Source organism: Oncorhynchus keta, unplaced genomic scaffold (assembly GCF_023373465.1).
Source record: "Oncorhynchus keta strain PuntledgeMale-10-30-2019 unplaced genomic scaffold, Oket_V2 Un_contig_1202_pilon_pilon, whole genome shotgun sequence".
Classification (NCBI taxonomy): Eukaryota; Metazoa; Chordata; class Actinopteri; order Salmoniformes; family Salmonidae; genus Oncorhynchus; species Oncorhynchus keta.
This window is the reverse complement of record NW_026277734.1, coordinates 238,411-261,936: the sequence shown is the minus strand read 5'-3', so window position 1 is coordinate 261,936 and position 23,526 is coordinate 238,411. Positions and strand designations below refer to the sequence as shown.

The 23,526-nt window shown below is 45.5% G+C and overlaps 1 protein-coding gene across 1 annotated transcript in view; it reads right to left on the bottom strand.

Moving 5' to 3' along the window:
- LOC118372181 (D-glucuronyl C5-epimerase B-like) overlaps positions 1-23,526 on the bottom strand; it is a 79,418-nt gene that overhangs the window by 5,745 nt on the left and 50,147 nt on the right. The window contains exons 3-4 of the mRNA XM_052500845.1: positions 19,404-19,924; positions 6,270-6,521 (exon numbers count right to left, since the gene is read on the bottom strand). Of these exons, the coding sequence (XP_052356805.1) occupies positions 6,270-6,521; positions 19,404-19,911 (760 nt within the window). The 5' untranslated portion in view covers positions 19,912-19,924. The remainder of the gene's footprint in view (positions 1-6,269; positions 6,522-19,403; positions 19,925-23,526) is intronic.

The following is a 23,526-nucleotide window of genomic DNA, read 5'->3' as shown; positions in this document are numbered from 1 at the left end:
ATCACCGGGGATGAGAGAGACACTATGCTATAGGTTGTCTGATGATGCTCATCACCGGGGATGAGAGAGACACTATGCTATAGGTTGTCTGATGATGCTCATCACCGGGGATGAGAGAGACACTATGCTATAGGTTGTCTGATGCTGATGCTCATCACCGGGGATGAGAGAGACACTATGCTATAGGTTGTCTGATGCTCATCACCGGGGATGAGAGAGACACTATGCTATAGGTTGTCTGATGCTGATCACCGGGGATGAGAGAGACACTATGCTATAGGTTGTCTGATGCTCATCACCGGGGATGAGAGAGACACTATGCTATAGGTTGTCTGATGCTGATCACCGGGGATGAGAGAGACACTATGCTGTAGGTTGTCTGATGCTCATCACCGGGGATGAGAGAGACACTATGCTATAGGTTGTCTGATGCTGATCACCGGGGATGAGAGAGACACTATGCTATAGGTTGTCTGATGCTCATCACCGGGGATGAGAGAGACACTATGCTATAGGTTGTCTGATGCTGCTCATCACCGGGGATGAGAGAGACACTATGCTATAGGTTGTCTGATGCTGATCACCGGGGATGAGAGAGACACTATGCTATAGGTTGTCTGATGCTGATCACCGGGGATGAGAGAGACACTATGCTATAGGTTGTCTGATGATGCTCATCACCGGGGATGAGAGAGACACTATGCTATAGGTTGTCTGATGCTGCTCATCACCGGGGATGAGAGAGACACTATGCTATAGGTTGTCTGATGCTGATCACCGGGGATGAGAGAGACACTATGCTATAGGTTGTCTGATGCTCATCACCGGGGATGAGAGAGACACTATGCTGTAGGTTGTCTGATGCTGATCACCGGGGATGAGAGAGACACTATGCTGTAGGTTGTCTGATGCTGATCACCGGGGATGAGAGAGACACTATGCTATAGGTTGTCTGATGCTGCTCATCACCGGGGATGAGAGAGACACTATGCTATAGGTTGTCTGATGCTCATCACCGGGGATGAGAGAGACACTATGCTATAGGTTGTCTGATGCTCATCACCGGGGATGAGAGAGACACTATGCTATAGGTTGTCTGATGCTGCTCATCACCGGGGATGAGAGAGACACTATGCTATAGGTTGTCTGATGCTGCTCATCACCGGGGATGAGAGAGACACTATGCTATAGGTTGTCTGATGCTGCTCATCACCGGGGATGAGAGAGACACTATGCTATAGGTTGTCTGATGCTCATCACCGGGGATGAGAGAGACACTATGCTATAGGTTGTCTGATGCTCATCACCGGGGATGAGAGAGACACTATGCTATAGGTTGTCTGATGCTGATCACCGGGGGTGAGAGAGACACTATGCTGTAGGTTGTCTGATGCTCATCACCGGGGGTGAGAGAGACACTATGCTGTAGGTTGTCTGATGCTCATCACCGGGGTGAGAGAGACACTATGCTATAGGTTGTCTGATGCTCATCACTATGCTGTAGGTTGTCTGATGAGAGAGACACTATGCTATAGGTTGTCTGATGCTCATCACCGGGGATGAGAGAGACACTATGCTATAGGTTGTCTGATGCTCATCACCGGGGACTCAGAGAGACACTATGCTAGAGATCACCGGGGATGAGAGAGACACTATGCTGTAGGTTGTCTGATGCTGCTCATCACCGGGGATGAGAGAGACACTATGCTGTAGGTTGTCTGATGCTGATGCTCATCACCGGGGATGAGAGAGACACTATGCTGTAGGTTGTCTGATGCTGATCATCACCGGGGATGAGAGAGACACTATGCTGTAGGTTGTCTGATGCTGCTCATCACCGGGGATGAGAGAGACACTATGCTGTAGGTTGTCTGATGCTGATCACCGGGGGTGAGAGAGACACTATGCTATAGGTTGTCTGATGCTCATCACCGGGGATGAGAGAGACACTATGCTGTAGGTTGTCTGATGCTGATCATCACCGGGGGGATGAGAGAGACACTATGCTGTAGGTTGTCTGATGCTGATCACCGGGGATGAGAGAGACACTATGCTATAGGTTGTCTGATGCTCATCACCGGGGATGAGAGAGATACTATGCTGTAGGTTGTCTGATGCTGATCATCACCGGGGGTGAGAGAGACACTATGCTGTAGGTTGTCTGATGCTGATCATCACCGGGGATGAGAGAGACACTATGCTATAGGTTGTCTGATGCTCATCACCGGGGGTGAGAGAGACACTATGCTGTAGGTTGTCTGATGCTGATCACCGGGGATGAGAGAGACACTATGCTATAGGTTGTCTGATGCTCATCACCGGGGGTGAGAGAGACACTATGCTATAGGTTGTCTGATGCTGATCACCGGGGATGAGAGAGACACTATGCTATAGGTTGTCTGATGCTGATCACCGGGGATGAGAGAGACACTATGCTATAGGTTGTCTGATGCTGATCACCGGGGATGAGAGAGACACTATGCTATAGGTTGTCTGATGCTCATCACCGGGGGTGAGAGAGACACTATGCTATAGGTTGTCTGCAGCACAGGTGCACTAATACATACATTGCCTTCATTCACACACCTGGACTTTTTCCACATTATGTTGAGTTAGACTGATTTTAAAATGGATTCAATTGAGAATGTGTGTCACGGATCTACACACAGCACCCCATAATGTCAGTGGAATTATGCTTTTAGAAATATTTACAAATGAATAAAAGTTGTAATTTTGGTCAACTCAGACTCAGAGCTACAAAATGGTATTATCATACACTACAGAACAATGGGAAAGTAATTATGTTTTGAAAATTGATAAACGTGTAAGCTCACTTTTGACAAAATGTCTTGAATGTTTTGGTACACCTCCTGGAGAGCTCTTCTTTGTCTGCACCCATTCAGCATCGTTCACACTAAGCTTTAGGCCCACCATCTCTTTAAGGATTCACATGCAAGGCCATGTACTAAACAACCAAAGACATCAAGAATAAAGGCTGTTTTATACTATGGGTGTGTTAATCATTTCATTTGAAGAGCATGTTAGCTCCACATACTCACTGTTAGCCTGGGAGTCTGGGGTGCATCATGTTAGCTCCACATACTCACTGTTAGCCTGGGAGTCTGGGGTGCATCATGTTAGCTCCACATACTCACTGTTAGCCTGGGAGTCTGGGGTGCATCATGTTAGCTCCACATACTCACTGTTAGCCTGGGAGTCTGGGGTGCATCATGTTAGCTCCACATACTCACTGTTAGCCTGGGAGTCTGGGGTGCATCATGTTAGCTCCACATACTCACTGTTAGCCTGGGAGTCTGGGGTGCATCATGTTAGCTCCACATACTCACTGTTAGCCTGGGAGTCTGGGGTGCATCATGTTAGCTCCACATACTCACTGTTAGCCTGCACTGAGAGTCTGGGCTGCATCATGTTAGCTCCACATACTCACTGTTAGCCTGCACTGAGAGTCTGGGCTGCATCATGTTAGCTCCACATACTCACTGTTAGCCTGCACTGAGAGTCTGGGCTGCATCATGTTAGCTCCACATACTCACTGTTAGCCTGCACTGGGAGTCTGGGCTGCATCATGTTAGCTCCACATACTCACTGTTAGCCTGCACTGAGAGTCTGGGGTGCATCATGTTAGCTGCACATACTCACTGTTAGCCTGGGAGTCTGGGCTGCATCATGTTAGCTCCACATACTCACTGTTAGCCTGCACTGAGAGTCTGGGGTGCATCATGTTAGCTCCACATACTCACTGTTAGCCTGGGAGTCTGGGCTGCATCATATGTTAGCTGCATATACTCACTGTTAGCCTGGGAGTCTGGGGTGCATCATGTTAGCTGCACATACTCACTGTTAGCCTGCACTGAGAGTCTGGGGTGCATCATGTTAGCTCCACATACTCACTGTTAGCCTGGGAGTCTGGGCTGCATCATGTTAGCTGCACATACTCACTGTTAGCCTGCACTGGGAGTCTGGGGTGCATCATGTTAGCTGCACATACTCACTGTTAGCCTGCACTGGGAGTCTGGGCTGCATCATGTTAGCTGCACATACTCACTGTTAGCCTGCACTGGGAGTCTGGGCTGCATTATTTTAGCTCCTCACTCATGCGGCACAGAAGTTAACACTTGAATAATGTAACACGGCAGGTAGAAAAGTTGAAACTGTTAATTACTGTTCGCAAAACAATGTCCATACAGGCTAAAATACTTTACAATGCAAGAAGATACCGGTAGCTCCCAGCTTTGTAGGCCAACTTTCCACCAAAAACATAATTAATTCACTTTATCGGTTTCCCTCATGTCTCTCTCTGTATTAAAGATTTATTGCCTCAGAGAATTGAGGGCTCCGACAGGCCGGACCCCTCTCGGTTCGTGAACGACTTCATTACTAGTTAAAGAGACAGTGGCAATGTTATAAAATAAGCTACTTATATGCAAATGTTGTTGATCAGTACAGTAACATAAGTGTCACATGGAAGGGAAACAGATTGTCATCTGTACCCCATGAAATCAGCCAAAACAAAGCTGAATAACTCAACGCATGCACACACTCCTATTGAATATGCATTCACCTGTATTGTGCATAGGCCTAGGCTACATCTTGATTTACACCGTTTTTCAATAGAGATTTACCATTCAAAAAAGGTATTACCATGTTGTTATGTAGTCAGATCGTTTAATTGGTTCATACTTGGCTGTATCTGAAGAAGTCTGACGTAAAACATTTCAAATGTATTTAACTCAAAAGATGCCCGGCAATTGAACAGAGCAGTACCTGGGTTCATCTGTCTGGATCAAGTGCCATTCTGTAACTTTGGCTAATAAGCCTTCTGTTTTTGCTGTGGTATCGTTTTGATATCGAGCATTGTGATACTAAACCTGGTATCCAAATTAAAATGCAGGTGGTGTGACACACTGACGACCCTCCCACTCGGTCTGACGATTTTGTTCACTTTGCTCTTGTATTCCTTAATAGGATGCCGGTGGGCGGAGCCGGGAGGGTCGTCAGTGAAATAGGACACACCTGGGCTCGGGTGTGTCCCAGGATAAATGCACCTCTTCCCCATTCATTGGGGAGACTCTCTCCATGCAGACACAGATTTTGTCATCAGTAGTGTGGCTGTTTTTGTTTGTTTGCGTTGGCACCTTTCAACACCCCTCATTATCACATTCATGCACGCAACCACACACACTACTGATTACTGACTACACACACCATTGTTAATTATATTTAGTTTACTTTAGTTAAATAAAAATATTTTGTTATTCCTTATCTCAACGTTGTCTCCTTTTTTGTGACGCACTGAGTTGGTTCGTGACAACACACACAAATACAAACCCAGGTTCTCAATTGTGCTCTCACACAGACTTGTTTAGTCTCTCAAAAACACACACACACACACACACACTTATTTAGGCCTATCAAAACACACTCACAGACCACAGCTCTAGCCATATGGAGCTTAGCTAGTGACAACAATTACCCCACTGTCTCCTTATAGAATGGCCCTGCTAATGTTAATGGGGTTCGATCTGCTGCGGGGGAAACTGCATTACAGGATGATCAACAAAAGAACGGGCATCAGCGCCCAGAATCCAGGCGCCTCTCTGCCATTGACGACTGAGACATACAGTAGTGACCACAATCTGCTCTGTATGGGATATGTAGGCCACAAGCTTCCAATCAAATGAAACTAATTGATCCGCTTGTCAGATACCCAAGAGGGGAGGAAGAGAGAGAGCGAGAGAGAGGGATTGTGAGAGTTCATTCTAGTAGGTTAACGTCACGAGTCTTGTCCTGGAGGCAGAACTGAGCAACTTCCCTTGCCAGCTGAAAAGTCAGAATTGGGTTAGAAGTGGGTTAAGGTTCAAATAATGACTTTGTGGCTGTGCAGAGCTGCCTCAATAGCAAGATTCATGAGGAAAAAAACATTAACCTGCGCAATTCTATGGGGACTAAGAAAGATGAGTAGAGAGAGGAATAGCCTTCAAAAAAGATGGAGCAGAGAAGAAAAATGGCCAGACAAAGGTGAGAGCGAGAAAGAGAAAGACAAAAGAGCGATCAAGGAGAGGTTGATGATGTTATAATGATCAAGGTCTAAGAAAGCTCTACAGAGATTGAGGTGAGGACAGAACATTCCAGCCTAATTTTCAACCACTGCATTCTGTCCACCACAAAGATAGAAACACACAAGAATATTATTCTATTTCCATCTACCTCCCTGTATGACAGATATACATGTGCTGCTGCCATCCTACCTGGGGCACTGAACAGGCGCACAGCGGTGGCACGGCCCTTGTCGTGGAGCCGTGTGAGGCTGCAGCCCTTGGGGACCGTCCAGGGCCCGCTGGGTGAGCCCGCGCGGTTGTCCTTCTCCTCGGCCGCGTCGTACAGCTCCACATGGGGTGGCCGCTCCGTCAGGTTCTTGCTGTAGTGGCTCAGGCCGTACTGGGCGATCTGGATGGCATAGAAGTAACCCTGGGGACCCCACTGGGTGGAGAGGGGCACGCCTGAGGGAGAGAGGTTACATAATGAAACAGTGATTACACATGAAAACATGGTCAGTTGAGGCACTAGCATCACAAAGCAGTGACATCATCTGTGTTTAAAGTTCATGCCTGAGCATGAGTACCCAGGACGCCACTGAATAATTACTGTCTTGTTTTCAGAGACACTTCATTCTTGATACACTGTGTGATATCATTTCGATATCAGTTGCAATTAGTTACTGTTGTGCTATTTTTAAAGTTTTTTTGCGTTGTTTGTAACAAATTTTGTACATAATGTTGCTGCTACCGTCTCTTATGACCAAAAATAACTTCTGGACATCGGAACTGTGATTACACACCACGAACTGGAAGAATATTTTTCTTTTAAAGAGTCCGACGAGAAAGATATACTGCTCTCCTGGGAACAGGCCCAGATCACCATCATTTGGGTGAAGAAAAGACTGAGGGAAAGGACGCAGATCAGACTGCCTTCTGAGAATCCGTAGGCGAGAGAGTAAACTCCCACTGACATCAATTCTAACATACGATTATCCTACCAACGGGACATGAACTTCCTTCGGATCAGTGGGACGCTAGCGACAACATCCGGTGAAATTGCAGAGCGACAAATTCAAATGAAATTACCGTAAGTATTTAACTTTCATAAAACCACAAGTGTAATACATCAAAATAAAGCGTAACTTGTTGTTATTCCAGCCACCGTGTCAGATTTCAAAAAGGCTTTACGGCGAAAGCGGGGACAGCACCCCGCATACGAACACATGATAAACATTTCAACCAGGCAGGTGCGACACGAAAGTCAGAAATTGCGATATAAAAAAATGTCTTACCTTTTAATATCTTCTTCTGTCGGCACTCCAAAAGGTCCCAGAAACATCACAAATGGTCCTTTTGTTTGATAAATTCCTTATTTATATCCCCTCCTTCTTTATATGTCCATTTATTTGGCTCGTTTGATTCAGAAATACACCGGTTCCAACTCGCCCAACATGACAAAGTATCTCATAAGTAAACTTGGTCCAAACATTTGAAACAACGTTCCTAATCCAACCTTAGATATCTTAAAACGTAAAAAATAGATAAAATATAGACGGAATATTCTGTGTTCAATAGCAGATAAAAACAACGTTGAACGAGCTCCTGGTCACTCGCACTAAACAGAAGAGTCCACTTGGCTTGACGCTCAAAGAACAGCCCTACTTCATTTCTCAAAAGAAAAACATCAACCAATTTCTAAAGAATGTTGACATCTAGTGGAAGCCATAGGAACTGCAACCAGGTTCCTCATAAATATAGTTTCCCATAGAAACAGTGACCTCATTTTTTTTTTCTTGGATGGTTTGTCCTTGGGGTTTCACCTATAAGTTCTGTTATACTCACAGACATAATTTTAACGTTTTAGAAACTTTAGAGTGTTTTCTATCTAAATCTACCAATTATATGCATATCCTAGCTTCTGGGCCTGAGAAATAGGCAGTTTACTTTGGGACCGCTTTTCATCCGGACGTGAAAATACTTCCCCTTATCCCAATGAAGTTAAGAACTGTAATATCTTATGTTACACCGAGTTGTGGCTGAATGACGACACGGATAATGTATCCCCTGTATATAGCCTCGTTATTGATACTTTAGTTTATTTGGTAAATATTTTCTTACCTGTTCTTGAACTGCAATGTTGGTTAAGAGCTTGTAAGTAAGCAATTCACGGTAAGGTCTATAAGTGACAAATAAAGTGTAATATTACTTATATATTATTTATATATTTCAAACTTCATCTTTAAATTAGAAACAGTGAGAAGAGCGGCGGCAGACGGGGCGCGGGGGCAGACGGGGCGCGGGGGCAGACGGGGCGCGGGGGCAGACGGGGCGCGGGGCAGACGGGGCGCGGGGCAGACGGGGCGCGGGGGCAGACGGGGCGCGGGGGCAGACGGGGCGCGGGGGCAGACGGGGCGCGGCAGCAGACAGAGCTGAGCTACATAGCTGGGAGGACAAAGATAGAAAAGGAGAGAGTCCTATAAAGAGAAGGGAGAGCAATGCAGAGAAGGGGGGAGACAAAGTGAAGCAAGACGCGGCCTATTTTAGAAACAAAGACTGAGAAATCGGCAAGCACACAGAGAGAAAGGAAAAATGGCCACATTAAGTGATCAGAGGGAAATTCAAGCTAATCTATTTCCAATGTCAGGTACCCGGAGGCTAGCCTCCTCGTCCCACTAGAAATAGCCTGGGCTGCCTGGCAGGTGGCACCCCGATGAATAGATAGTTACCTAAAGAGCTCATGACAGAGACAGCATGACAATCACATTTGCAGCTAGCGTTAGGCTAGCCCATAGTGTTTGTGGTGGTGGTGGTGGGGGGGTGGGGGTGATTATTCTGCATTAAGCAATTGGGGGGTGTGAATCAGTTTGCATCGCTTTTTCTTGTGCAACAAGACAACACTGGACCAATGGGTGTCAATAGTTTAAAGAAGCTTCCCCTTATCTCCTTTCCTTCATCTGCACCCAATGTAAAAAAGAAGGGATCCACCATATTGCCTTCTGCTGTCCTCAGTTCAGAGCAGATTAAAGACAAGAGATGAGGAGAGAAAGACCGTTAAGTATCAAGTATAAACCGGCAAGACCAGACAAAAGGACGGCAGAGTTCAGGATTATTAATAATGGAATAGTTGAGGTTGTGACGTTCTCTGAATTTGGGAGCATAGTGTTCAGTATTCATTAGTCTGCCTTCAGTTCTCCATACAAAACCTAGTCAGTTGCCAGGTCGCCCTCCATCTATCTCACACAAACACTCAGCGTGCACATCCATTATTTCTCAGGAGCTGCTGGGTAAAGAAAGAGACATGTCTGATGTTGAAAGGATACCTGGCGCATGAAGACTCTCCAAAGAAAATAGATACTTTTTGGTGTGAAAATGGCTTATAATGGTTTGACTATTGCTTAGATCTTCCTGAGCTATGTTGACTTTAAAGATGATGCCAGCCATTCTCACTTAAAACTTAATTTACACTTGGGCCGCGTGGCAGCAGCAGCTGTAAGCACCATGGAAGGGGATTGCTACACGCTGCAGGAGTTACATTAAGTCTTAGGTTTGGTGACAGTGTCTGGCCTAGATTCTATTCAGAGAGTCCTGAGCCCCCCTCCACACACACTCACTCCTCTCCTCTGGATGAAGAGATTCATATACATCATTAGAGACTGAGAGACTGAGAGACTGAGAGACTGAGAGACTGAGAGACTGAGAGACTGAGAGACTGAGAGACTGAGAGACTGAGAGACTGAGAGACTGAGAGAGTGAGTGAGTGAGTGAGTGAGTGAGTGAGAGAGTGAGAGAGTGAGTGAGAGTGAGTGAGTGGAGTGAGTGGAGTGAGTGGAGTGAGTGGAGTGAGTGACACTGGGGAAGAGAAAGACCGTGAGAACACAAGAGACTAGAAAGTGATAAAGAAAAGCTCTATGGGTTGAGGAGAGAAGCTTCTCTCTCCAGTAATGACATGCACCCTGCTAGAACTTCATTCCTAAAGATTCAACTTCAGCAGCAACTCCGTCACCTGATAAGAGTTTTCCATAAGCTCCGACCATCGGAGAAATAGCCGATAAACTGCTTTGTCAGCCGGCTACTTTTTCCACTTCATTAATTAACTAGGCTTCTTTTCAGTTAAAAAGTTTAAATTCGCTAGTCAGAAAAGTCAGTAGAGCCTTCTCCCACTCGAATGAACGACATGAATCTTCTAGTGATCTATTTATAGGACAGGCGCCTGTCAGTCACAAAGCCAGAGATGACAGGGACACTGCTGGATTGTCAGTCTGCTGTCTGTCCCACCACTCGGTAACCGTGTGATCTTTGTGTGCTCTGGTTGGCTACAGTCACATTTATTTTCATGGAGGAGCGAGGTACTCTTCAACGTCAACTGTGAGTGAATTTACACTTCCAATGTACATTAATGTAAGTGGTAACGATGAGTTAAAATCCACTTAATTGTTTTGTGGCATATTTATTTATTTTCTTTAGCGTGTTTCATAGGCCTACTATAGCCAGCCATAGAGTCCCGGACCATAGACTATTTACTGTGCTTTGATTGACGACCAAACAGCAAGTATTGAACAGGTGTCCAACTGATTGAATAAAGTCAATCTTCTAGATCCCTTTGCCATTTAGAAAACATACTTTGATATTTATAATTCCATGGTATCGAATCGGGACAAGTAAACCAGCTCTCTAATTTGCATACTGGTAGGCTACTACTGCAGATAAATGATAAAACATTCAGTGAAGATGTTGAATCCTCACTGCAGGAACAATAGGTAGTAGAGAAAATATGATAAAAATGATCTAATAAAACAGATTGAAGGTTATAAAAGCTAATGTCGTGGTACTTGGTATGGTGTTATTCAAAATATTGATATAGGCCTACTGATTTGATTAGTGTCCACAAACGAGTCGTCAACTGCGGCTTTCTGTGTATCAAAGCACACGTTAAACACCTGCTTCATTCTTCAAATCACACTTGTAGGTCTTTTCATATGCACCTGACTTGGGGGTGCACAAACTGGCGGGGAGTCTGGGTGTCCTCCCCCTAACATGTTTTTAAATGTTATTTTAAACCCATTTCCCTGCAATTCTATATTGTTTCTCAACAGGGAATCCATGTTCACATGACATAATTTCTCTCTCTCGTTTTTTCCACAATAAAACTAAATTAAAAGAGTAGACTACACTCGTTTCTGACAAGATTACTAATCTACCGCCTTCCCTCAAAGTCCTACCCACCGAGATTGATTGACAGGAATGAAACCCTACGAACTGACTCAAACATCCTGCCCGCTCCCTTGACAATCCCACCCACAGTGATTGATTGACAGGCCAAACTGTTAAAGCAGGGGTGTCAAACCCATTCCATGGAGGGCCTTGTGTCTGCAGGTTGTAGCTTTTTGCTTTCAATTAAGCCCTAGACAACCAGCTGTGAGGAGTTCCTTACTAAATTAGTGACCTTAATTCATCAATCAAGCTCAAGGGAGGAGCAAAAACCGGCAGACAACCAGCTCTCCATGGAACGAGTTTGACATACCTGTTAAAGGGATAGTTCACCCAAAATTACATTGTTTTCCTTACCCTAAAAGTGTCCAAAGCAGCAGAGCCAATCAAATACATTATTTGAAGAACAAACATCATTGTGATGTTGCAGTAAAACTAAATATGACTAACCTCAAGACCTATTTAATGTTAAAATCATTCCCGCGGGCCACCCCCCTTTTCTAGGCCCACGGACCAATTTCACACAAGAAACATTGAACAATAGGAGCAATATGGAAATGCTGGCCGCTAGACTAACTATCTAAACTTGTAGTAAGCATGGTCGTATTACTGCCCGGGGTGTGGCCCATTGATCATCAGTTATCATATAAAAACAGCAAACATTTGCATCCACCCGAAGGCAAAATCCACCCTATGGCAAAATCCGCCCTATGGCAAAATCCGCCCTATGGCAAAATGGCAAAATCCGCCCTATGGCAAAATCCGCCCTATGGCAAAATCCGCCCTATGGCAAAATCCGCCCTATGGCAAAATGGCAAAATCCACCCTATGGCAAAATCCACCCTATGGCAAAATCCACCCTATGGCAAAATCCAAAACAACTAGCACGCTGAATTCATCCATTTTAAGAAATGTTAATTGTAAAGTCATGAGTCTCTGCTTAATACAACAACTAATTTTACCAACCTGGGAGGTAAAGTCATTAACGTGTTCAATAATTTAGCTGTGTATTTCAGATGGAATATAGACAGAATGTACCAGAGGCCACCAAAATAGAGCTTGTCCTGCAAAACAAAAATACCTGGGGGGTATGCCACCCTGCCCCCAGACCGGAACTCCCTGGATGGCTACTTTCTCCATGTACTGACAGAAAACACTGCTGATGTACATTCTAATAAGTAAAAGACTGTATGCCTACGCCTCCCTTCTAATATAGAAACACAACGCATAAAGAGGACATGACATCATCACATCAAAATAAACCACTTATTGTTCTGTGAATTGCATTTATACGTCAAAGAGTTGCCTTTTGAACACGAAATGTAAACAAATGAGTCCACTTGACATCTCCACTCTGACCAAGTCTGTTGTGGAGGAGTCTCTCAGTGGATGGGGAAAGCTTTGAGTTGGTCCCAGAGTGATTAGGCAGGGTTAAAGTAGGGACAGAGATGAAAGGAGAGCCATGTTTAATGCATTATGCTCCAAGGGGCCTTCGCTAAATAACTTTTCCATGGATACCAGGGCACATCGGGTAGAAACGCTCCCAAAACCTTACGGCTGAACCCTCGGGTCCCTCTGGCTGTGACGACCTAATTAATGGAGTGATATATTCACCCCTTTATAAGATGCAAAGTTGCAGTTGAGGTGTGAGAGAGTGAGAGACTCTCCTCGCCTACAGGAAATGGGTGAGAGAGAATAAGTAAGCTCCCTCCAGCTTCATACAGTACCACAAATGGATTCTGCTCAGCTCCTGACTGACCCATTTTCCGCCCCAGTGAAATGCAGCCCTCCATACCTGTGGTGCAGAACACTGTTGGGTGAAGGTAACAGCATTTACTACCCAGCTGGACCCAACAACAGGGTGCAGTTCAGCCATGCAACAAATCTAGAGTGACGCAGCAACGAATAAATCTGCAGGGGATTGACTTTTTCCATATACAAACTGCTACAGTAAATTCATATGACTGTTCCTGAGACGATTGTTTCCGGTCAGCGGCTTATTTTTCTCATTCAAAAGAAGCTACAAGGTTTCACATTTTAATGTTGGTCATTTGAATAATTACACAATCTTCAGCAGGTAAGTGAGAGCACACCACAAATGTTTATCACTTCAGACACATGTATACCCCCTGCTCTGTCTGGCTCCAACAGTCCCCTCCCCCACCCCTGCTCTGTCTGGCTCTAACACAATCAGTCTTGTTACTGTAGTGTTAACTTTTTGGTCGACCAAATTGAGTTATAGATCTGTCATTCTCATTGAAAGTTTAACAAGCGGTAAGTTCAAGTTTCTCCATCTTTTACATTGGGTTTTGTACACCAGCTTCAAACAGCTGAAAACTCTACTTTTGGTTATTGAAAATATATTTCAAAGTGGATTAGATGGTATAATGATTCCCTACACATTGCTTGTTTAGTCACAGTGATGTGTGCATCACCTTTAAAGCAGGCCTTGTTGCTGTGTTCCAGGCTCCATCACATCCGGCCGTGATTGGGACTCCCATAGGGCAACGCACAATTGGCCCAGCGTCATACGGGTTTGATGGGTAGGTCGTCATTGTAAAAAATAATTTGTTCTTAACTGACATGCCTGGTTAAATAAGAGGTTCAATTAAATAAGTAAGAAAGTACAGAAAGGCTACATCTCGGCTGCATTTCCACCAGCACTACGACAACCTCCCTTCTGCATTAGGATGCCAGTAAGACCCTACATGTTGACGAGGGGCTGTCAAAAGATAATGAATATCTATTAGACAACTCCCCTCAAGTATACAAGGCCACTTTACCAACTAGCATTGGGAAGGGTCCAGCATGATGATAATGTGGTTTGGAGCCAGAGCTTTCTGAAATGGGCTATTGATTTCTGGGGGCTTTCATTTCAACAAGAGGTGCCTATCAGTAATGACTTTAGTTAAGGCCGGACTCTCATTATAGCAGGATAGCTGGCCCAGTTCTCATTATAGAAGACTAGCAGGCCCAGTTCTCATTATAGAAGACTAGCTGGCCCAGTTCTCATTCTCTTAAAGCTAGCATCATTCGTTGTTGATTGCAACGCTAACAAGGCCTCCAAGCTAGAGTTCCAATGCCTTCTTAATTGGCTTTACAAACAAAATCAAGTATGATTATGTTTGCAGTAAAAAAATAAATATTGCATTTAGGTGGAGGGGCAGGTGATGCACGTCTTACATGGTAAATGGGATCTGTCTTGTTAATCAAGCCTGAAATCACATCAGCACAGAACAAATCCCCAAAAATATTTAGCCATCACACACACACACACTTCACTGGATTCTCCTGATTTCCCTAAGAAAAGCCAGTTATCAAGCCTTGCCTGAGTTAAAACAATGTGGAAGGGCAAAAAACTGTGTTTATACCTGATTCATCTCAATGGCTCTTCATCATAAGCGAGAGAGCGAGCGAGCGAGCGAGAGAGAGCGAGAGAGAGCGAGAGAGAGCGAGAGAGAGCGAGAGAGAGCGAGAGAGAGCGAGAGAGAGCGAGAGAGAGCGAGAGAGAGAGAGAGAGAGAGAGAGAGAGAGCGAGAGAGAGCGAGAGAGAGCGAGAGAGAGCGAGAGAGCCAGAAATGGAAGGAGCATGAGAGATGTTCTCTCCTTCCACACTTAGCAGTATCGCTGTGACTTCCAGTAAGGAGAGAGTGAGAACAAGAGACAGCACAAGAACGAGAGATGCAGAGGAGACGTACTGCTAGATGGGGGGGGACTGCTCACGCCATTGTGCTGTAGTCACGGCAGAACAAAAACCCAAGGCCATCCTTGGGGAGAATTTCTTGTTTAAACAGAGAAGATAAATGAAAGTGGACTGGCAGAGCAGTAAGGACATGGACCAACACAGAGGTAGAAAGACGCTTGGTTACACTCCGGCTCAGTAAGTGGAGCACTCGAGGACAAAGGCAGACAATGTGTGTGAGCTTCTGAGAGACAGTGCTCTTTTTAAGTCGTGTGTTATAGCCGACATATTCACACCTACCCACACACCAACACGAAGCATACTTTACAACCCACAAGATAGACAAATAGAACACACAAATCAAAATCAAATGTTATTATTATTATGTTATAAGACCCCTCCCTTCTTACCTTTATAGGGTCCTAGACTACAGATTAACAAAATATATATTCATTATAGATTTAGAATTGTTCCACAGTTGTTTGCTCTTTCTCTCTCTTCTAATGTGTGACTGAGACAGAACTCTGCAGGGGAGTGTGGAAGATAAGAGACTACTCAGACATTCCACAATAAATCAGCTTTGGGGAAGGGGGGCTTTTAGATAAACACTGAAACTATGTTTGTATAGCTATGGAAGCAGGGTTTTGGTCTCAGGAGTAAAAAGGTAATGACGTAGTCAGTGACATCACTAAGGCGGGGCTTCAGTTTAATAAAACAACTTGAGACCTTGTGTAGCAACATTCGTGCTATGGTGCTGTTTGTCAACTTCTGTCTGTAATTGCATTAATAAAAGGTTTTTGAATTATTTAATTAAAGATAGACAAAATGCTAATTTCACCAATGAGCCAATGATGATTGGAAAGGAACAAATCTAACAATTGTAAAGGGTATAAACACTTATCCATGCTTGTTCAATCAACCATAAATAATTAACGAACATGCACCTGTAGAATGGTCGTTAAGACACTAACAGCTTACTGATGGTAGGCAATTAAGGTCACAGTTATGAAAACTTAGGACACTAAAGAGGCCTTTCTATTGACTCTGAAAAACACAAAGAAAGATGCCCAGGGTCCCTGCTCATCTGCGTAAACATGCCTTAGGCATGCTGCAAGGAGGCATGAGGACTGCAGACGTGGCCAGGGAAATAAATTGCAATGTCCGTACTGTGAGACGACTAAGACAGCGCAACAGAGAGACAGGACTGACAGCTGATCGTCCTCGCAGTGGCAGACCACATGTAACATGGGACAGGTACATGATGGCAACAACTGCCCGAGTTACACCGGGAACGCACAATCCCTCCATCAGTGCTCAGACTGTCCGCAATAGGCTGAGAGAGGCTGGACTGAGGGCCTGTAGGCCTGTTGTAAGGAAGGTCCTCACCAGACATCACCGGCAACAACGTCGCCTATGGGTACAAACCCACCGTCGCTGGACCAGACAGGACTGGCAAAAAGTGCTCTTCACTGACAAGTCGCTGTTTTGTCTCACCAGGAGCGATGGTCGGATTCGCGTTTATCAACAAAGGAATGAGCGTTACACCGAGGCCTGTACTCTGGAGCGGGATCGATTTGGAGGTGGAGGGTCCGTCATGGTCTGGGGCGGTGTGTCACAGCATCATCGGACTGAGTTTGCGGTCATTGCAGGAAATCAACGCTGTGCGTTACAAGGAAGACCTCCTTCTTCCTCATGTGGTACCCTTCCTGCAGGCTCATCCTGACATTAACCTCAAGCACGACAATACTGCTCGTTATGTGTGTGATTTCCTGCAAGACAGGAATGTCAGTGTCCAGCCATGGCCAGTTTAGAGCCCGGATCTCAATCCCATTGAGCACGTCTGGGACCTGTTGGATCTGCGGGTGAGGTCTAGGGCCATTCCCCCCAGAAATGTCCGGGAACTTGCAAGTGCCTTGGTGCAAGAGTGGGGTAACATCTCACAACAAGAACTGGCAAATCTGGTTCAGTCCATGAGGAGGAGATGCACTGCAGTACTTAATGCAGCTGGTGGCCACACCAGATACCTAATGTTGATTTTGAACTTAGAAATGTCCTTGTTTTTGAAAGAAAATAAAATACCATTGAATTGATCAGAAATACAGTGTAGACATTGTGGCATGTTGTGTTAGCTAATCCAACTTGATCATTTAAAAAAAGGCTAATTGATCATTAGAAAACCCTTTTGCAATTATGTTAGCACCACTGAAAACTGTTTTGTTGATTAAAGAAGCAATAAAACTGGCCTTCTTCAGACTAGCTGAGAATCTGGAGCATCAGCATTTGTGAGTTCGATTACAGGCTCAAAATGGCCAGAAAAAGATCATTCTTCTGAAACTCGTCAGTCTATTCTTGTTCTGAGAAATGAAGGCTATTCCGTGCGAGAAATTGCCAAGAAACTGAAGATCCCATACAACGCTGTGTACTACTCCCTTCACAGAACAGCACAAACTGGCCCTAACCAGAATAGAAAGAGGAGTGGGAGGCCCCGGTGTACAACTGAGCAAGAGTACATTAGTGTCTAGTTTGAGAAACCGACGCCTCACAAGTCCTCAACAAAACAGCAGTCTCGACGTCAACAGTGAAGAGGCGACTCCAGGATGTTATATATACAGCAACAGCAGAATAGATGGTATTGACTAGAATACAGTATAAACTTATGAAATGGGTAAAACAGTATCGAATCATTATTAAAGTGACCAGTGATTCCATGTCTATGTACATAGGGCAGCAGTCTCTAAGGTGTAGGGTTGAGTAATCGGGTGGTGAGTAAGTTCAGGGCAGGGTACTGGATGGAGGCCGGCTCGTGATGGCTATTTAACAGACTGATGGCCTTGAGATAGAAGCTGTTTCTCAAGTCTCTCGGTCCAAGCTTTGAGGCACCTGTACTGACATCACTTTCTGGATGATAGTAGGGTGAATAGGCCGTGGCTCGGGTGGTTGATGTCGATGATCTTGTTGGCCTTCTTGTGACATCGGGTGCTGTAGGTGTCAAACACTCACACAGAAAATAAGCGACATCCTCACCACACAGATATCTGATCAGAGATTAAAACCACGGGTACCCGCACATGGAGACCCTCACACTCCATTGTCTACCAATAGTCCATCTCCACGTTGTGAAACAGGAGACCCCGGAGTATCGGTACAAGCACAAAATGGTGCTCCATTAAGTTGCCACAATCAGGTTTTGTGATCTGCCCGATCAAATCCCAGTTTCATTTGCTTAATGCAACTCAATTGATGGTGCATTATTCACAAGGGGCCAGAGGTGGATTACTCAAGCCTGGTTTCCTGGAAAATTCTCCTACGGACTGTGCAGCTAAATGGCTCTTAAACTCGTATGGACACTGTCCTTTAAGACGGGGTCCGTTCAGACTGCTTTGCACACAACCACTAAGTGCTGGCCCTGACGTGCCATATATAAACTAGTGTGTGATAGAGCTTAGTGGTTCCTTTCCTGGTCCCTGTTTATGGAGTTGCAGGGACGGTTTATGTAGTTGAGGACAAAGGTAATGAATGTTGGGCTACTTTGCTGTTTTACATTTGACTATTCACAGAATTTTTCCCATCCTGGTCTTGTGGTGGGACCATTCACATTGGTCCCACCACAATGGGTGGGACCATTCACAGGGCCCGATAAAATCCACATTGCGGAAAATGAGGACGGAATCACGGAATCCAGATATTAAAACGGAATTCAACAATATTCAAAAATGTATTGAACTTAGTAGAAAACACATTAATTTTCCCAAGACAAGACTAGAACAGAATGCATCAGTGATTCGTATTTTCCTGCAACTTTATGAAGTGGTGAGGAATGCCCGTGTCTGCGTGGCGAGGAATGCCCGTGTCCGCTCGGCGAGGAATGCCCGTGTCTGCGGTGCGAGCGTATGTCTGCACATTGTGTAGCCGCTAGCGATGATGCTAATTATAACCATCTTCTGTTAGATGGAAAGGCTTTCCCAAAAACATTCCCCTTTAAAATGTCTACCAAAGTAGCCTATGGCTACCTGGCAGAATGAGATCATGACCATTTGCATCAATCCAGTGGCCATTTGCTTTGCAAACTCTCCAACTACAAGAGCACTACACAAACATCGCTAACCAAACAGTCTCTTGTTGGTTCATACTACAACCCAAAATAAAAAAAATATCCAATTTGGTTATTCTTCTATTTTTTTTTTAAGTTTGGGAATTACAGAAACGTTGAAAAACCAAACAAAGAAAACTACATTTGGGGAAAAACAAATAAGATTTTATAAGGCCATACATTCGTGATGGTATTGATCAATAAGTAGTAATTAAGAAGATTAAAGGATTGATAGACTAGCTCTGATTTCCTGTGCGTCAGGTGAATCAAAATAACGGTAGTAATGTGGTTGGCTGCAATAAAATGCCTTTTCTCGTGGACAGTGTCACGGAGCAATGTTGAAGCCTCAAGGGATTTGACTCACCTTCCACTCCACTGATGCACTTGACGCGGTCGCGCACCTCCACGTTGTATGCCTCGAAGGACATGAAGACGCCGTCCGGGTGGTAGGGCTCGCGCTGCGCGTACACCTTGGAGTAGCTGTGCTGGAACTCAAAGCGCTCGTAACCGTCGTACTGCACCACCTTGCCGTACACCTCAAAGTACTTCTCCAGCCAGCTGAAAGGAAAGTACACTTCAGCACCGTCCCGCCGACCCTTTATCGTGACGTCGTCGTTAATCAGGCAGTCCATCTCTTCGTACTTGATGCCGGCAGCTCCGCCTACTATGGGCGGTGGCTCCGGGGGCTGCTGCTGGCTGCTAATGCTGGCGTCGCCCCCCTTGGCGCTGGGGGGTGGCGGCGGGGCCCGCGGGAGGAAGCGCAGGGTGGTGTCACTGGAGCAACGGTTCCACAGAAGCATGGTGAGGAGGGTGAAGAGGGCGCAGATGACGATCAGGGTCTTGTAGTTGACCCGGGCCGCCAGGCAACGCATGGTCACAGCACACCTGCACAGGGGGAAACAGACTTATTAATAGTATCCTTTGACAACATTAAGTATATAAGACACATACTGTGCCTTCGGAAACTATTCAGACCCCAGAACTTTTTCCTCATTGTTACGTTACTGCCTTATTCTAAAATGTATTAAATCGTCATTGCCTCCTCCCCTCAATCTACACCCCATAATGACAAAGCAAAAACAGGGTTTTATACATTTTTGCAAATGTATTACAAACTTTAAAAAATTGAAATATCAGATTTACATAAGTATTGTGGATGGGTCTGAAAACGTTCCGAAGGCACTGTAGATACAGGCAGCCTTCCTACTTCATTTTCCGCAGTGGAAGGAGTTTAATGGCTGTGATAGGAGAATACGGAGGATGGATCAACAAAAAGGAGGAAGTTGGTACAGAATACAAATACTCCAAAATATGCATCCTGTTTGCAACAAGGCACTAAAGTAATACTGCCCCAAAAAATGTGGCAAAGCCATTAACTTTGTCCGAAATACAAAGTGTTATGTTTGTGGAAAATACAACACATTACTGAGTGCCACTGCGCATTTTCATCATGTTATGGGTATGCTGTAATTGTTAAGGACAAGGGAGATTTTCAGGATAAAATTGTAAAAAATCTAATGAATGGGAGCTAAGCACAGGCAAAATCCTAGAGGAAAACCTTGTTCAGTCTGCTTTCCACCAGACACTGGGAAATTAATTAACATTTCAGCAGGACAATAACCTCAAACAAAGCCAAATTTACACTGGAGTTGCTCACCAAGAAGACAGTGAATGTTCCAGAGTTATTGCTGAGACTTAAATTTACTTGGAAAATCCATCGCAAGACCTGAAAAATGGTTGACTAGCAATGATCAACAACCAAATTTGACAGAGCTTGAAGATTATATATATATATTTTAATAAATGGGCAAATCTTGCACAATCCAGGTGTGGAAAGTTCTTAAGAGACTTAGCCAGAAAGACTCATCTCTGCCAAAGGTATGGCATGACGTTGGTCTGCAGGTGAGGTTTATGACCCCATAAATACCTTTCCCCCTTTTCTCTCTCTACTCTAGAGTGACTCCTGGATCAAGAGCCTCGCAGGCTAATATTTGTTTTGTGCAGCAAACTGTGTAGCATTTTGAGTTCCTTGTATAGTTCAGTAAGAAACTGTACAAAAATATTCACAACAGGATCATTAGCATTCTCTATGGGATTTTACATGTACTTGTTAGCATTGCTAATCCTCAGATTGCAGAGTATAAGTGGGGTTTGAAATCCATGGCCCTTGGGATCAGTGCCGATATTACTGAATATCCCCGTATGACACAAGGTTGGAATGACTATCTGGATACCACACAAGCCAAGAGAGCATTGGCGTCAATATGGTCCAGCATCCCTGTGGAACGCTTTCAACACCTTGTAGAGTCCATGTCCTGACAAATTGAAGATGTTCTGAGGGAAGGGGGGGCTCAATATCATGAAGGTGTTCTTAATATGTTGTATACTCCGTGTACTTCTGCTGTACCACTACTACTGTCACCATGTGTGTGGCCCTCAACATCTTCAACAAAAACACATGCAACGTGTTATCTGGGAGCTTCATTGATACAAACAAGAGAGGTGTTGGGATGTGGGGAAAAACAGCACAGATAGTCACTCCAACACTAGCCTACTGCTCTACACCGACAGGCTTGGGCTCCACAGCTCCCGGTTCTAGACCGACAGGCTTGGGCTCCACAGCTCCCGGTTCTAGACAGAGCCTACAGGCTTGGGCTCCACAGCTCCCGGTTCTAGACAGAGCCTACAGGCTTGGGCTCCACAGCTCCCGGTTCTAGACAGAGCCTACAGGCTTGGGCTCCACAGCTCCCGGTTCTAGACAGAGCCTACAGGCTCCCGGTTCTAGACAGAGCCTACAGGCTTGGGCTCCACAGCTCCCGGTTCTAGACAGAGCCTACAGGCTTGGGCTCCACAGCTCCCGGTTCTAGACAGAGCCTACAGGCTTGGGCTCCACAGCTCCCGGTTCTAGACAGAGCCTACAGGCTTGGGCTCCACAGCTCCCGGTTCTAGACAGAGCCTACAGGCTTGGGCTCCACAGCTCCCGGTTCTAGACAGAGCCTACAGGCTTGGGCTCCACAGCTCCACAGCTCCACAGCTCACGGTTCTAGACAGAGCCGACAGGCTTGGTTTTAAATAGAGCCGACAGCTCCCACAGCTCACGGTTCAGCTTGGGCTCCACAGCTCACGGTTCTTAAATAGAGCCTACAGGCTTGGGCTCCACAGCTCACGGTTTTAAATAGGTTCTACAGCTCCCGGTTCTAGACAGAGCCTACAGGCTTGGGCTCCACAGCTCCCGGTTCTAGACAGAGCCTACAGGCTTGGGCTCCACAGCTCCCGGTTCAAAATAGAGCCGACAGGTCTGGGATCCACAGCTCACGGTTCTAAATAGAGCCTACAGGCTTGGGCTCCACAGCTCACGGTTCTAAATAGAGCCTACAGGCTTGGGCTCCACAGCTCACGGTTTTAAATAGAGCCGACAGGCTTGGGCTCCACAGCTCACGGTTTTAAATAGAGCCGACAGGCTTGGGCTCCACAGCTCACGGTTTTAAATAGAGCCGACAGGCTTGGGCTCCACAGCTCACGGTTTTAAATAGAGCCGACAGGCTTGGGCTCCACAGCTCACGGTTTTAAATAGAGCCGACAGGCTTGGGCTCCACAGCTCACGGTTTTAAATAGAGCCGACAGGCTTGGGCTCCACAGCTCACGGTTTTAAATAGAGCCGACAGGCTTGGGCTCCACAGCTCACAGGCTTGGGCTCCACAGCTCTCCACAGCTCACGGTTTTAAATAGAGCCGACAGGCTTGGGCTCCACAGCTCACGGTTTTAAATAGAGCCGACAGGCTTGGGCTCCACAGCTCACGGTTTTAAATAGAGCCGACAGGCTTGGGCTCCACAGCTCACGGGTGATCAATTAAGGAATACACAAAGTAGACTAAACCGCTTAAGGAGATGCAAGGTGATTGAGGAGCATCTGCAGATGAGTTGATGAGAATCGAATGCAGATTAACTTGAGGAAAGGAACCAGCATTATGGTAAATGTGATGACGAGCAGCATTTGCAATTAGTTGTCTGTGTACGCCTTTTGCAGCTGCTTCCGCTTGAGGGTTGGGAATGGAAAACATTCACCTACCACTTCAGAGGCTTGCATAGACCAATTCACATAACGCATGTCAGCATTGGCAGTTTTAAATGAGCACAGGGGTGGAGAGTGAACAAGGAGTAAATAGCTAGAATAGTGTTTTCCAAATAGTGGATCACAGACAGTCCCTCTTTGGTTGTGGGTAAACACTTGTCTACGAGAACGGTAATTAAGAACTTGAAACGCTTTGAGGTGAGGGTCAAAACTAGATAAAGGCTGGAGTCGACGTCTACCAGGCGAACGCGTCAATTCACTCACCCGATTAACAGTGCCAATCAGCGCGGGTCCGAGACTCACGTCGCCTGCCATGTTGTTTCTGGCATTTCCATCGTCCTGAGAGAAATCAATAGGCAAACCCCCTCACTAATTACAGCTTACGGCGCTAGGAGTTGCAGATGCAGCAACGACA